This window comes from Lepus europaeus, chromosome 6, assembly GCF_033115175.1.
Source record: "Lepus europaeus isolate LE1 chromosome 6, mLepTim1.pri, whole genome shotgun sequence".
NCBI classification, from domain to species: Eukaryota; Metazoa; Chordata; class Mammalia; order Lagomorpha; family Leporidae; genus Lepus; species Lepus europaeus.
Window position 1 is genome coordinate 122,483,891 of NC_084832.1, and position 15,462 is coordinate 122,499,352.

The 15,462-nt window shown below is 44.3% G+C and overlaps 1 protein-coding gene across 1 annotated transcript in view; it reads right to left on the minus strand.

The window, feature by feature from the left end:
* Positions 1 to 15,462, minus strand: part of DENND5B (DENN domain containing 5B) — a 206,569-nt gene that overhangs the window by 96,094 nt on the left and 95,013 nt on the right. Inside the window, exons 2-3 of the mRNA XM_062195035.1 lie at positions 14,663 to 14,772; positions 2,768 to 3,434 (exon numbers count right to left, since the gene is read on the minus strand). Coding sequence (XP_062051019.1) covers positions 2,768 to 3,434; positions 14,663 to 14,772 — 777 coding nt within the window. The remainder of the gene's footprint in view (positions 1 to 2,767; positions 3,435 to 14,662; positions 14,773 to 15,462) is intronic.

Sequence of the window (15,462 nt, forward strand, 5' to 3'; positions counted from 1 at the left end):
GTAGCAACGGGGCAGGTGCTTCACCTAGTGGGTAAGATGTCAGTTTGCATGCCTGTTTCCAGGACTGGGGTAGTACAGTGGTTAAGCCATCACTTATGATGCTGGCCTCCTATACTGGAGTACCAGCTCAAGTCTCAGCTACTCTACTTCTGATCCAGCTTCTCACTAATGTGACTGGGAAGATAGCAGAAGATGGCCCAAGAACTTGAGCACCTGGCCTCTCTGGGACACCAGGATGGTGTTTGAAATTCCTGGCTTTGGCCTGTCCCAGACCTGGCCCTCATAGCCATGTGGAAAATGAACAAGTAGATGCAAGATGTCTCCATCTTTCCCTCTCTATCACCTTGCCTTTCAAATACATAAATCTTTTTGAAGAAAAAAGAAAAAGTTGCTTGTTTCCCACACAACAGTTCAATTCCCAGCTCCTGCTCCTGATTTCATACTGCCAGTGCAGACTCCTTGGGAGACAGCAGGTGATGGCTCAAGTAGTCAGGTCTGTGTCACCTGTAAGGGAGACCTGGATTGAGTCCCTGGCTCCTGGCTTCCCCTTGGCCAAGTCCTGGCCATTGTGGGTATCTGGGTTGTGAACAAAAGGATGGAAATTCTTGCCTGCCTGTCTTTCTCTCCCTGATTCAGTCTCTGTTTATCTCTCCGCCTCCTGAATAGATTAAAATAAACAAATAAGTGTAGTAATATATTGTATCTTCACAATTTATAGAGGTTTCTATATGACTAATAAAATAATAATTACACCTACATGAGCAATCCTTTGGGCAGTGTCAATTATATCCTAATTATTTTACACAATTTTTCTTATTCAACCTTCACAATAAAACAGAGGGAGGAATCCCAACACTGTTATCCCCCAAGGAATGAGAAAACTGACCAGCTCCAGAAGGTTTTCTAACATGACCATGGTCACAGTCAGTAAGGGACAAGGCGAAGACTTGGACCGAGGATTATTATGATCCCAAAACGTCATACTGTTTCCACCCGAACTGCTCCTGCTGGTAGAGTATTAGGAAAGTACAGTAAATGGTCCTGGAGCTGGTGCTGTGGCACAGTGGGTTCAGCTACCACCTGCAATGCCGGCATCCCATATGGGCGCTGGTTCAAGTCCCAGCTCTTCTACTTCAGATCCAGCTCCCTGCTAGTGGCCTGCGAAAGCAGCCTCCTGGGAAAGCCCCAGTGTTTGGGTCCCCAAACCAAGTAGGAGACCCAGAAGAAGCTCCTGGCTCCTGGCTTCTGCCTGGCTCAGCATCCGCCTTTGCAGCTATTTGGCGAGTGAATCAGAGGATAAAAGATCAGTCTTTCTCTACCTCCCACCCTCTCTGTAACTCTTTCAAATAAATGAATAAAGAAGTCATTAAAAAATAAAAGGCAGAGTATCTGTCTCAGGCTTTAAAAAGAAAATAAAGCACATAGCCTTCAAGATCCCTTGTAAATCTAGAATCAAATTATTTTTCTGTTGGGCCAACACACCTAAGGGTATTAAGCTTCATGCCTTTGCCACGTTCTACTCCCTAACCCTTTCAGGGACAAAAGTAAGAAAGCAAGAGAATTACTTAAGTTTAATCTTTCAGATACAAAACAGATGACTTACAGGTACCGAGCACTAAGAAAATGAGATCAAGAAAAAAATCAAGAATCCAGATCAACCATTTGAGAGGAACCTCCTGACAACACAAACTGAGACCCAGGACACATTATCCAAGAATACCATGTAGGATAAACAAGAAAATAGAGCCTCGTGAACGGCTGTCAACACACAAATAGTGTCAACATACACACAAGATGGGGAAGTACGAATATAGTCTACTTGGCTCAGTTTCACTTATAATCTAAAATAGAAAAATAAAAAAAGCCAAGTGGTAAAACGAGCGTGAGAGCAGCAGTCAGGAGACGGCGCTGCTCTTCTGCCAGCCGAAACACAAGCTGGCAGGATGCCACCCAAATATTGGTGCCACGCTCTGCACAGGATCCGGCACCGCAGAGCTACCACTTCCTGACTGCCTTCCACCCACTGTCCCTTAGGACACGACACCTCCATTTCCTCCATGGAAAGTGACTCCAGTCCAGGCGCCACAGTACTCAGCGCAAACACGTTGCTCAGTGATGGGCTGTTTCTCAACTAGGTCCTGGGAAAACTTTGAGGAAAAGATATCACAAAGATAATTTCATCTAGGATTAAATAAAAACAAAAACAATTCTCTCTCTCTCTTTCTCTCTCTGTCTATCTGTCTGTCTCTCTCCCTCCACACACACCCTGGCAAACTGGGAAAGCCACATTGCTGTCATCTCTCACTCATGGGAAGCACTCCCACAGGCAAGGATCCAGAGTTGACTGTCTCACGAACTTGCCCAGTCAAGTTTCACTTATTTCCTTCCATTATCAGAGATGTTCTGAACTCAACCTTTACTAATCTGCAAAGAATGGGAAGTCCATATCCTCCTGGGTAGTAGCAGGATCTGCCCTAGTCTCACGGTGAAAAGAACAGATGTTTCTTTTCTGATCAGTTTATGTTATTAGGAAAAAGTGGGTATTTCCATTAAGAAAAAAACAACAACAACAAATTAGCCAACTTCATTCCTGTTTCCACAGCCACTGCCACCTCAGAGAGAAGCAACCTCTCAGCCTCTGCTCCCACCGTATGTGCTGCTTCTACACCTAACACAAAGAGCCTGCAATCATTACTCTACAGGAAACACAGTTGAGAAAGTGGCAAACACTTGGTTCTGGAAAACTCGGACTCCAGAGAAGACCCACCTTGTGAATAGAGAAGGATCTGCATCTCCAGAAGAACACAGGTGAACACCTGCACCAGGTTCTCCAGTCCCAGGAGCTCAAAGGCCTCTCGCAGAGGGTAATCGGAGAGCGGGAGTTCATTGGGCCCAGGTCTCTGGCAGATGACAGGTTCGTACACGCCATAAAATTTTAGTGACCTCCCCGGAGGTGGAAGGGGCACCTCATAGAGAATATTGTGGATGTAGCTCTCAAGTGGCAAGGGTGGTGGCTGCTGGGAGGTAACTGCCTGGTAAAGCTGGAGCAGGAATTTCTTGCAGGCTTGCATGAAGGGGAGCGGGGTGATGAGGCAAATGCTTTTGGAAACATACAGGGTGTCTCTGTTGATGTCGTAGGAGTTGTACCGCTGGAGTTTCAGGAGGGAGGTTGTGTCGCCCTCCTCGAAGCTGCTGGCGAGGGAGTCCATGCTGCAGGAGGAGGAAGCATGCACGCTACTGGGATGCTCCGCATTGTGCATCTGGTACAGTGTCTGCATCGCTGTGCAGATCTGCTTACTTGTAACTTCTTCATAAAAAGTGAGGACAAAACCGTAGGTGCGAGAACCATCTTCCCGGGTAATTATAAATGAGTGGAACTGAGGGTCTTTATTGTCAGTTTGTGTCCTGAATGATAGCCCTTTGGGCATGCACAGCTGTGGAGGGAGGGAAAAGCATCAGAGTCCAGTACACAAACAACTTCAAACCACAAAAAATTATGTATTGTTCTATGCAACAGGACTGCAAAGGACAGGTTTTATCCAGACTCAACATGGAGTGATGATCATAAATTACAAATACACTAAAAACTCCTCATTTATACACAGATCAAATTATTCTTGAGATGAATTCACAAGCAAGGAAAAAAGTCTTTACTCTGCAGTATTATGTGCAGGGGCTTCACTAAGAGCAGTGGCTTTGACTTTATCCCAGTAAGTCTCTAACTGAGCTTGTGTCCTTCAGAGGTCACCTAAGTTCTCTGGACCTCCGTTACTTTAGCTACAACAGTTGTCATATCTATGACTGGAAGGCACAGTACACAGAACTTAACAAATATTGAATACTTAAGCACTATTTTTGTAGCAATGATGATAATGCCTCAAAGGATGGGGAAAACAGTGAAGGCTCACTTGGTAAATAGAAAAACGTAAAATAAAAAAGAAGGCAACAATATCATCATTGCTATTTTGTCTGATGTTTTATCTTAGAGAAATAAATTTTGAAAATGGAAAGCTTTTTGAGTTACTGAAACAGTAGGGCAGAAACAAGGCACTTTAGGTTATTCCCAGTAAAAACTACGTTGCTCTGGATCTTGGGAACTACTCTAGATTGAGTCTAGTTTTGGAGCAAAACCACTAAGGATCTAATGGTGCTATATTTCAGGCATTGAAAATGAAGAAAAACATTAGAATTAAGACATTTAAAATCAAATAAACAAATTACAAAACACTTGAAACATATTAAAGAAAGCAGACCTGTAGTTCAATCATTGTAAAATAGTTGTTACTCAGTTTTATGTATTTCCATTTTCAGTCTTGCGTAAGAGTAATTTTACCATACCTTAGTATAATTTTCTACTTTTTCCATGTTTAAGACAGATGATTAAAAACATCAAGTACGGGAAATGCCACGATAGGGTAATGTACATGCAGCCATGAAAAAAAAAACAGGAGGGCATAAATTAGAAATCAAGGAGCTACCAGGAGAAGACCAGCCCAAACTGAGACCTGAAGACCAGTACAGGTGTCAGGAAGAGACCAATGTGCAAAGGCACAGAAAAAGGACCATGGGCGTGAGGACCTGAAACAGGGTCAGCCTGGGGGGGGGCTCAGAATGCAAGACAGGAGTGGAGCAGGGGCTAGGTGCTGGCAGACCCTGGGAAGCCCTGTCTGAGGAGGGCTTTTAGCAGGAGTGGGGCAGAATGAGACATCTCTTAGCAATTCACTTTTCCCACACTTAGGGGCAGTGGTTTTCAGAGAGGCTCCAAGTAGACAGTCACAAAGCCTCAGGGACTGGGGAAGGAGTGAATGCCAATGCTCCCAACTTCCACATGCATGTTCCATTTGCAATCTTCTGTAGATTTCACGTTAAGATTTCTAGGTTTCCAGTGCTTAAAAACAAACAAGATGGTGATGGTGATGGTGATGGTGGGGCAAGAAAATCCTCACTGCACATGGAGATGAGTGGGTATCCAGACTGCTGCCTGCGGCCAGCTCAGACCACTGCCTTCCTTCTGAAGAACCCTCTTTCTGAAGTCCATGTTTTCAGATGACACCTGCACGCTTGGCTCTCCCATCCAAGCTCACTTCCCAAACAACTTCTACCATTTTAAATACACTCTGTCAACTTCCGCATTTCCTGCCTCATGAACCTGACTTGACTAAGCACTCGCATTCCCATCATACATCCAATAGGCATTTCAAACGTACCACGTCCAAAAACGAAGTCCTGATTTCTTTCAAAACCTGTTTCTCCCCATGCATCTCCCCTCTTCAGTCCATCAACCCCATTTACCCAGGACAAAAACCTTGGGGTCAGCTCTGACTTCTTTTTCTCTCACCTTATAACCTAATCTTTCAGCAAATATTAGCAGTTCTACCTTCAAAATCATATTCAGAAACGCTTTTATCTTTACTCCTACCACTCTGATCTAAACCATTCTGTTCTCTTGGTAACTAATATCCTGCTGAACAGTCTCCCCTCCTCTGCACTTGCTCCCCACGATCTACTGCCCTTACAGCAGCTGACATGGTCCTTCAAAACTGTGAGCCAGATCTTGTCACTCATCTCAGAACTCTCCTGTGGACGCCCGTCTGACTACACTGAAAGCCCAAGGCTGTGCACCTCACTCCCCACTGTGCCACCTCACCTGTTGCACCAATCACCTGTCCCAGAATGCACTTTCTAAAATGGCTCCCACAAAATCTCTAGTTGCACTTGCTCTTCCAGAACCTTGCCATCCCTCCACCCTCTCCTCTTCCTGAACACAGGTGAGCTGCTGAAAGGGCCCACGTCCAGACTGAAATACTTTCTTGGTAAAGAGACAGATAAATACTTTAGGTTCAGCAGGCCACATGGCCTTTGTCACAGTTACCTAATTCTACAGCTGTAGCACGTGACAGTCACTGACAACACACAGGAATGGGTGTGGCTGTGTTCTAATACATTTTTATTTATAAAGACAGACAGCTGGATGGATTTAGCTTAGGAGCCATGTCTGCCCAGCCCTCACCCAGTCAAGTAAAATGTGATAGCACTGACAAGTGATACCAACTGACTTTCAAGCAAGGCTAAAAAAGGCCTCATGGCTCCAGTCCACTCCCTCTGGCCACAAAGCCTGGAAACCCTGAAGCTGCCAAGCTGGCAAGATCCAACAGGGAGACCCCAGAGACAGGAATGTTCCAACCCAGGACTAAGAGCTGTGAGGAAAAGATCTCACAGATGACCTCAGTCCTTAGCCCAACCTGACAAAACCCATCAGATACCCAGTTTGTAAGCTCAGTACTGACTGATTTTGTTGATTTAAGTCAAGGCCCTCATTCAGATTCAATCTGCTGCCAGCATTTGTAAAGGAAGTCTCGCCGGAACACAGCCGCCTGGGCACTGTCTGCGCATGCTTTCAAAACAGCAGCAGAGCAGCCATGATGGTTCTGACATCTCCACTATCTCCCATCTGGGGTTTATGGAGAAAAATGCCAACTCCTGTTTCAAGCAGTACAGGGAGAGTTTGTTAAGCAGCAGGAGGTAACCAGAACATCGCCTCACTTCCTCCGAGTCTACATAAACATGATCTTATCCAGGCCTTTACCTTTCTATACAAAGCAGTCTCCTTCTTATCCTTTATTTTTTTTAAAAGATTTATTTTATTTATTTGAAAGACAGAGTTACAGAGAGAGGTAGAGACAGACAGAGAGGTCTTCTATCCACTGGTTCACTCCCCATATGGCTGCAACAGCTGGAGCTGGGCTGATCTGAAGCCAGGAGCTAGGAGCTTCCTCTGGTCTCCCACATGAGTGCAGGGGCCCAAGGACTTGGGCCATCTTTTACTGCTCTCCCAGGCCATAGCAGAGAGCTGGATCGGAAGAGCAGCAGCTGGGTCTCGAACTGGCACCCATGCAGGATGCTGGTGCTTCAGGCCAGGGCTTTAACCCGCTGCACCACAGTGCCAGCCCCATCCTTCTTATCCTTTAAACGCCATCAGAAAGCGACTGTCACGTCCCTGAAATGTCATTACTGCATGGGGAAGCAATTGAAGCCCTGTACTAATATATACACATGCACAATGTACACAGGTAAACTACTCAAGGGTTGGGACTGTACTTCCACAACCTAACATATTCAAGAGGATCACAACTGCAACACTCAACCGTTTGGGCCCAAAATAAATGGTAACAGACAACAAAGACAAAAAGAGAATACAGTGAGGTTTAGGTTAGCATTAAATGCATTACTCCACCAGGGGAAATGTTGATATATTTCACTTCACTGAAAATTACACTAGGAAAGAACTCACAGGTAGATTTACTTAATTCTCTTATATATGCTAGCAAGAATTAAGTTACTAAGACAGTGGCCTAGGTGTGGGCATTTGGCTCAGCAGTTAAGTTGCTGCTCAATATACCCACATCTCGCATCAGGGTGGCTGGTTTGAGACCTGGCTACTTTGGCTGTTGCAGACATTTAGGAAGTAAACCAGCAACTGGGAAGTTAATCAGCAGATCAAAGATCTTTTTCTTTCTGGCATGTATGTCTGTCTCTGTCTTTCAAATAAAATGAAAACAAAAAAACTTACATAAAATCCACACTCAAGATTTGCCAGGGGAAAACAAGTGCCTATGCCTAGTCTTGGGAATACTTGAGTAAGAAAAGACTCTACCTGACAGTCTTTTCATAATTCTACCTTCAAATGAAGGCTGCTCTCAAGGTAACACGAGATCAATGAATTCCCCTGCTGATCATATGACTGAAATTTGTTTGATACATTTATATTAGTTAACAAAGACTGAAGAAAGAAAGGATGATCTGAATCACTCTTGCTCCAGGCTAAACTCAAACTTGTTTATCACAGGGCATGATGGCATGACATACAAATACTTGTTGAATGAATAAACAAATGAACAAGAAAACAAACAAAAACAACAGCTGGAATCAAGACTAGATATAATTCATCTCTCGAGGCAGCCTGAAGTCCTCTTTTTCATCAAGTAGGCGATACAGAAACACAATGACCTTCAAAATCAACATAAAACTCAATTTAATAGATAGGCTCTTCGGCATCATAAATGACAAGAAGTCAAAATTCAAACTGGTTTTGAACAGCTGCCAAGTACGGCCCCGGATCTGTAGTTTTGTTGAGTACACACTCAAACAGTACAGGGAGAGTTCTGCCAGGCATGGTGCTCTAAAAGTGAAGATGAGCTCTGCATGCTACCCACAGCGGATGCTAGAATGTTTCTTAAATGCTCTTCCTACAAGTCAGTAGTCAGAATTCAATTTCTAATCTGGAAACCATAAATTAGAAAATGCTACTCCTGTTTCAATTTTTTTTTTTTTAATTTGACAGGTAGAGCTATAGACACTGAGAGAGACATAGAGAGAAAGGTCTCCCTTCTGTTGGTTCACTCCCCAAATGCACGCCACAGCTGGCATTGCACCGATCTGAAGCCAGGAGCAGGTGCTTCCTCCTGGTCTCCCATGCGGGTGCAGGGCTCAAGCACTTGGTCCATCCTCACTGCCTTCCTGGGCCACAGCAGAAAGAGCTGGACTAGAAGAGGAGCAACTGGGACTAGAACCCAGTGCCCATATGGGATGCTGGTGCCGCAGGCAGAGGATTAACCAAGTGAGTCACGGCGCTGGCCCCCGCTTTTTCAATTTTTTAATACAATTTTTACTTACTTGAAAGGAAGAGAAAGACAGAGAAAGAGTATCTCCCATCTGCTGGTTCACTCCCAAAATGCCCACAACAGCCAGGGCTAAGCCAATCCCAAGTGAGGAACTGGAAACTCAATTCCGGTCCCCCATGTGGGTGGCAGGGACTCAACACGTTATCACTGATTATCACTCTTCGCAGGATGCACATTAGTAGGAAGCTGCAACGGGGAATACAGCCAGGACTTGAACCTACTCTGATACCGAACGCAGGCATCCCAAGCAGCGTTTTAACTTCTAGGCCAAGTGCCTACCTTACTAGATGAACAGTTAAACTAAAACGTACCTTATGTCTCAGAAAGCCCAAGTTACAAATCAAGATTTGTTTACCACAGTTTTCAACAATCTCATGTTATTCTACAATATTGGTACTAACTAACAATATCCATTCCTCATCCCACCCTCCCACAACTCAACAAAACAAAAACTGGAGCAGCTGCTGGTGACCAAGGCAAGCTCAGGAAGCCCTCTGTATTTCTGCAAGTCTGAATCTCCCTTTCAGGTAGTGCAGCTAGGATTTTAGCAACCCTTTTTCCATATTCTATTGTTTTATAAGGCTCCCATTATTTCTCATTACACAAATAAAAGAAAAATCCCTCAGAAAACTCAAGGGCTGGTCACTTGCCTGCCTGCCTTCCTTCATTAGATCTGGCTGACTCAGAGCACAGAGTAATCCCTTCCTTTACGGAGCCCACAGTCTGGCAGGAAAGACAGACCTATAAACCACCACGGTCTCCAAATGATGGGTTTGGTGTTGCCATGGCACGTGCTCCAGATGTTACAGGGAGAGAGGAGGGAGTGCCCAGCTGGTTGCTCTGACGTAAGGGATGGGTTTGCACTGGATGCAGACCCTGAAAAGAGAAGGTCCGGGAAAGGAAGTGTATTGTAAGCCGGTAAGTATTCCTTCAACTATTTAACAACCCGAGCATCTGCCATGTGCAAAGGCAGGGTTACAGCAAGAAGTGAGAGAAACTGTTGTGTCCTCACAGTGCTGACATGACAGCAGGAGGTACAGAGCTGATCGCCAGCTATAAAATGATTTAATTGCAACTGGGATAGGTGCTACAAAAGGTACAAGGCGGTGGGAGGAGGCGGGCAGGGAGCACTTCTCTGAGGAAGCCATGTTTGAAGTGAAATCCGCAGGATAAATAGGAATTCACTGTGTGCAGTAGAAGAACCTTCCAAAGAGAAACAACAGCATAAGCAGGAGAGCAGGGCGAATGGAACCTGCAGGACAAGGCCAGCTGGGCAGTGAGTAAGGAGTCCAGGTATGAAATCTAGGTGCTTTACACAAAGGCGGGTTTGTGGACAGAGAAGACGACTACAGATTCCTGGCTGAGGCAACTAGGTGGACGGCTGCACCAGTTACTGAGAAGACATGGGAAAGGATCATGAATCAAGCGATGTTCAACTTGAGATGCCAGTGAAATATGCCAGTGGCCATGTGAAGGAGATAAGTGGGTCCCCGAGACACAGCTGGATCACATCCCATCCCTGATTACACTGTCAGACATGAACCACAACATGGATCAAATGAGGGCTTACGTTCACTCTGATGTCAAGCTTAGAATGCAATTCAGAGTTGCGCATTTCACAGCCCTTTTTCTTCTGAATCTTTTAAGATGGGCACCTGAATAACCAACCTTTCACCCTTCACTCTGCTCATCACTCCATTCTATCCTTCTTTGTGCTCAAAGTAAACAGCAAACTGTAAAATTAGGATTTTGTAGGTCACAAAGAACTTTCAAAGTTCAGGTACTACTTTTAAAAAAAGAGTTATTTATTTGAAAGGCAGAGTTAGAGAGAGAGCAAGAGAGTGAGACAGAGAGAGAGAGCTTCCATCCACTGGTTCATTCCTCAAGTGGTCTGAAGGCCAGGTCTGGGCCAGGATGAAGTCAGGAGCCAGGAACTCAAAGCAAGTACTTGGGCCATCTTCCATTGCTTTCCCAGACACATTAGCAAGGAGATGGATTAGAAGTGAAGCAGCTGGGACTTGAATAAGCGCTCACATGGAATGCCGGCACTGCAGGTGGTGGCTTCACCTGCTGCACCACAATGCCAGCTGGTCAGTTACTACTCTTTCAATTTCCTGAATAACATTTACCGGATTGTTTTTTTTTGTTTTTTTTTTTTGTATATATGTTCCATTTTGGACAGACAAAACAGAATCCTTGTATTTCATATAACTTACTTAAAAGGTAAGGTGATGACCAGACGTCTTCACAAAAAATTCACAGACACAAGTAACACATTTGCCTCGCAGTTAAAATGCCTGTGAACCATATCCAAGTGCCTGGGTTTGATACCTACCTCTGTCCAGCTAATGCAGATCTTGGGAGGTAGTGGTGAAGGCTTAAGTAAGTGGGTTCCTGCCACCCATGTGGGAGACCAAGACTGAGATCTTGGTTCCCAGTTTTGGCTTGGGCCCTGCTCCACGTATGGCAGGCATTTGGGGAGTGAACCAGTAGATGGGAGCCTTCTCCCTCTGCTTGTATGTCTAATTTTCTTTTTTTTTAAAGAAAAGCAGAACTAAGTACAATACATTCTCACAGATAACAGCTATCGACTAGAACATGATATGCACAGTCACAGATGCCCCAAATACGATGGCCACCCTGGAGTGGGGAAGTTCAGCTCTGTCTACAGTGCTGGGTGTCACTCAGGATGAAAGGTACAGATCTGATGTGAACATGTCAGTGCTGACATACGTTAGTTCTGGGTAGTGGGTACATGATTGTTTAATAATTTCTTCTTTTTTTTTTTTTCATAAAAATCTCTGAATTAGCAACCATGACATAAAAAAGAATTCAGAAATAATTTCACCTGTCATTTATATTTTCTATATTATACTTACACTGCACATATACAAATGGAATTTTTAACAAAGTTCACTGTTCTGTGTACTTAATTTATGTGTAAAACTAATGACCTCTATTCAAACCATCACTGTGACTGTTGGAGGAATGACTGATAACACAAAAGGTGATGACTTGGAGTGGGACTTTGCTAAAAGCAAGACAAAGCTTTGTACTTCTTGGTGGGAATAAATCATAGTTTCATACAAATACAGTTAGTAATAAATCAAAGAAGAAATTAAGGGTAGTAAACCTATAACCTAAATGAAAAATAGTTTAACGGGATGCTTTTCAAGGAGTGCCAGCAAATCCTTCTAGATGTATAGCAAAAACCAAAATGCTGTATAGTATTTAACCATCAAACTGTAAGTTTTTGTGTTTATTCTTCAGCGACAAACTTTTTTTCTTAAAAGATTCATTTATGTATGTATTTTCAAAGGCAGAGTTATAGAGAGAGGGAGAAAGAGAGACAGAGACAGAGAGAGAGAGTGCGAGAGAGATCCTTCAACACTGGCTCACTCCCCAAATGGTAGCAATGGCTGGGGCTAGGCCAGGCAAATAGATGGTTGGGGCCAAAATACCTGGGTCAATTTCTGCTGCTCTCCCACAAGTGCTTGGATGTTCTGTTGCTTTTACCAGGCTCATTAGCAGGGAGCAGAAAGGGAAGTGAAGTAGCCAGGACTAGAACAGTTGCTGAAATGGGATGCCGGCTCTGCAAGCAGATTAACCCTTTGCGCCACAACATGGGTGCCTCAGAGGAAAACCTGAGCCTGCTAAAATAAGATACCCCTGGAGGCAAGAAGTAAAGAAAATATCAAAGACAGATCAAGGAGGCTGATAACTGCTTTAAAGATCAATATTTTGCAGAAAAAGGGAAAAGCTAGCATGGAAATCTCACTTTTAATTCTTTCTCAACATTAATTCACTAAAATAAAGAAAATACTTCTAGTGTGGCCGCTGTGGCCGGCGCATCGCGCTGATCCAAAGCCAGGAGCCAGATGCTTCTCCTGATCTCCCATGCGGGTGCAGGGCCCAAGGACCTGGGCCATCCTCCACTGCCTTCCTGGGCCATAGCAGAGAGCTGGCCTGGAAGAGGGGAAACCGGGATAGAATCCGGCATCCCAACCGGGACTAGAACCCGGTGTGCCGGCGCAGCAAGGTGGAGGATTAGCCTGTTAAGCCACGGCGCCAGCTAGACACTCTATTTCTGTCACTGCTGTTTCTTGACTCTTTCAGTCAGAAGCTTGTTTGGGCTCCTCTTACTCTCATAACGACAACAAACAGTTGTGTTTCGCCCATTATCTACAGGACTGTCTTCACCAGGGGTGATGCTAGCAATCCACAGGATCAACTCCTAGCAAAACGGCATCTCTGGTTATTTCAGTATTGGCTAACAACTTAGGAACATAACCACATTGTTCTCCATAAAGAATCAAAGTTGAAGTACCAAGTTCTTGAGCATTTGTCCCTACAAAATGCACCATGCTGGCCCTTCCCTAGAGCAAGCCCAGCTGGAAGGAATTTACAGAAATACTATGGAGGGCCAGCTCACTAGGCTAATCCTCCGCTTTCGGCACTGGCACACCGGGTTCCAGTCCCGGTCGGGGTGCTAGATTCTGTCCTGGTTGCTCCTCTTCCAGTCCAGCTTTCTCTGCTGTGGCCCAGGAGTGCAGTGGAGGATGGCCCAAGTGCTTGGGCCCTGCACCCGCATGGGAGACCAGGAGGAAGCACCTGGCTCCGGGCTTCGGATCACCACGGTACACCAGCCGCAGTGGCCATTGGGGGGATGAACCAATGGAAAAAGGAAGACCTTTCTCTCTCTCTCTCTCTCTCTCACTGCCCACTCTGCCTGTCAAAAAAAAAAAAAAAAAAACCTAATAATAATAAAAAAAGAAATACTATGGCGGGCCCAGTGTGACTTCTATCTCTTCTGGCGCAGATCCAAACTAAGTTACACAGTTTTCCTTTGGGGGAGACAGCACAGCAGGTGAGAAGAAGAGAGAGCCAGAGACTAGGAATGCTCCGGGTCCAGCCTCTAAACTTCATTGTAAAGTTCTGGATAGGTTACTCAGGCTCTGAAACACGACTAAGAATTCTCACTGGGTACATGGAAACACAGCCTCAATAACATACATGAAATATTTCGCAGCATCCACAAAGACAGATTTCTTCCTACAGAATATCCGGTCATAATGCAGTCTTTTGTGTCTTGATTCTACCTTTAAGTAACTCAAAAAGAACCACACCTATTGCCATGGCTCAGTCCACCATTAATTTATCTGTGTGCCTATCATGCTTGATTTCTTATGTGTTGGGTTTGCTGCCCCGAGTTATATAATCAGAGTTGATGAAGGTCCAAAATGTTATCCAGCTTCTAAGAAGAATCATTTGCAAATTATATGAAAAGTATGATCTCCTTTATTTCTAAGAATCTCTAAAGGAGACTTTCACCACTGGTAATTTACTGCACTGATCCAGATTCCTTATTACCAAATTCCTATTAATGTCTAAAGAATGCATTTAATAAGTTCTTTTCATCTTTATGCTGTCTATGAAAATGATGAATTGCAAGCCACCCCATAATATTCTTTAAAATATGAAAACGGGGGGGGGGGGCAGCAGGTTAAAATGCTACTTTGAACACCTGCATCTCACACTGGAGGGCCTGCAATCAAGTTCTGACGATGTTTCCAATGCAGCTTCCTGCTAACGTGCCTGGGAGGCAACAGATGACAGCTCAGGTACTTGAGTCCCTGCCACCGTCTGGGAGACACAAGTTTCGGTTTGGCCCAGCTCTGACTGTTGCAGGCATTTGAGGGATGAACCAGCCCACAATACAGCTTAACAGTAAGAAAGTAAATGGTCTTTATGGTTCATGGTATGGATCTAATAGCTGTTGGAACCTTGAGCAAAAAACTTCTCTGAGTTTCCCTTTCCACGTCTGTAAAATGTGGATGGTATTCCATTTCTTACAGAATTATTTAAAGGTTACGTTAAGTGAAATAATGGAGACATTCAACATATAGTCTATCATCTAACTTCATCAATAAAATAAAAAGAAGGCTAAAAAGGGAATGGAGAGGGAAAAGAAAAATACATACCATGTTGACTGCATCTTGATCAAAAGGGTTCCACTCTATGTTCTGAGGATAGTGGGCCAGAACTTTGGATTTGAATGTTCTTCTCAAAGGACTTTGGTCAAAGTTTTCACCTATAACAAATAATAATTTGTTAACATCTATATCTCTTTTTCAAAAACATGCCATAGTGTTACACTCCTCTGATAGATACATTTACTGATAATGCTGAAATTAGTTTCCACCTCTAACAGTCTGAGCTGTAAAATCTCCAGTGGACAACTAGAAACTGTTCACAGGAGGTCTGCATTTAGAATTTCAGAGTCACAGGGCTGGTGTTGTGGTATAGATGATAAAGCCGTCGCCTGCAGTGCCGGCATCCCATATGGGTGCCAGTTCGAGTCCCAGATGCTCCACTTCCAATCTAATTCTCCACTATGGCCTGGGAAAGCAGTGGAAGATGGCCCAAGTGCTTGGGCCTCTGTACCCGTGTGGGAGACCCAGAAGAAGGTTCTGGCTCCTGGCTTTGGACTGGCCCAGCTCTGGCCGTTGCAGTCATCTGGAGAGTGAACCAGCAGGTGAAAGAGTTTTCCCTCTTTCCCTCTCTCTCCCTCTGTGCCTCTACCTCCCTTTAACTCTTTCAAGTAAATAAATCTTTAAAAAAAAAAAAAAAACACACACAACTTCACAGTCTGATTTTAAAATCCTAGCTGACACCAAAAAAAATCAAGCTATGCTAATATAATCATCACTGTAACTTAATTACTGTCCTCCTTTAATTATCCAGCAATTTAAAAAACTTCATATGGAAGAGCTGGTGCTGT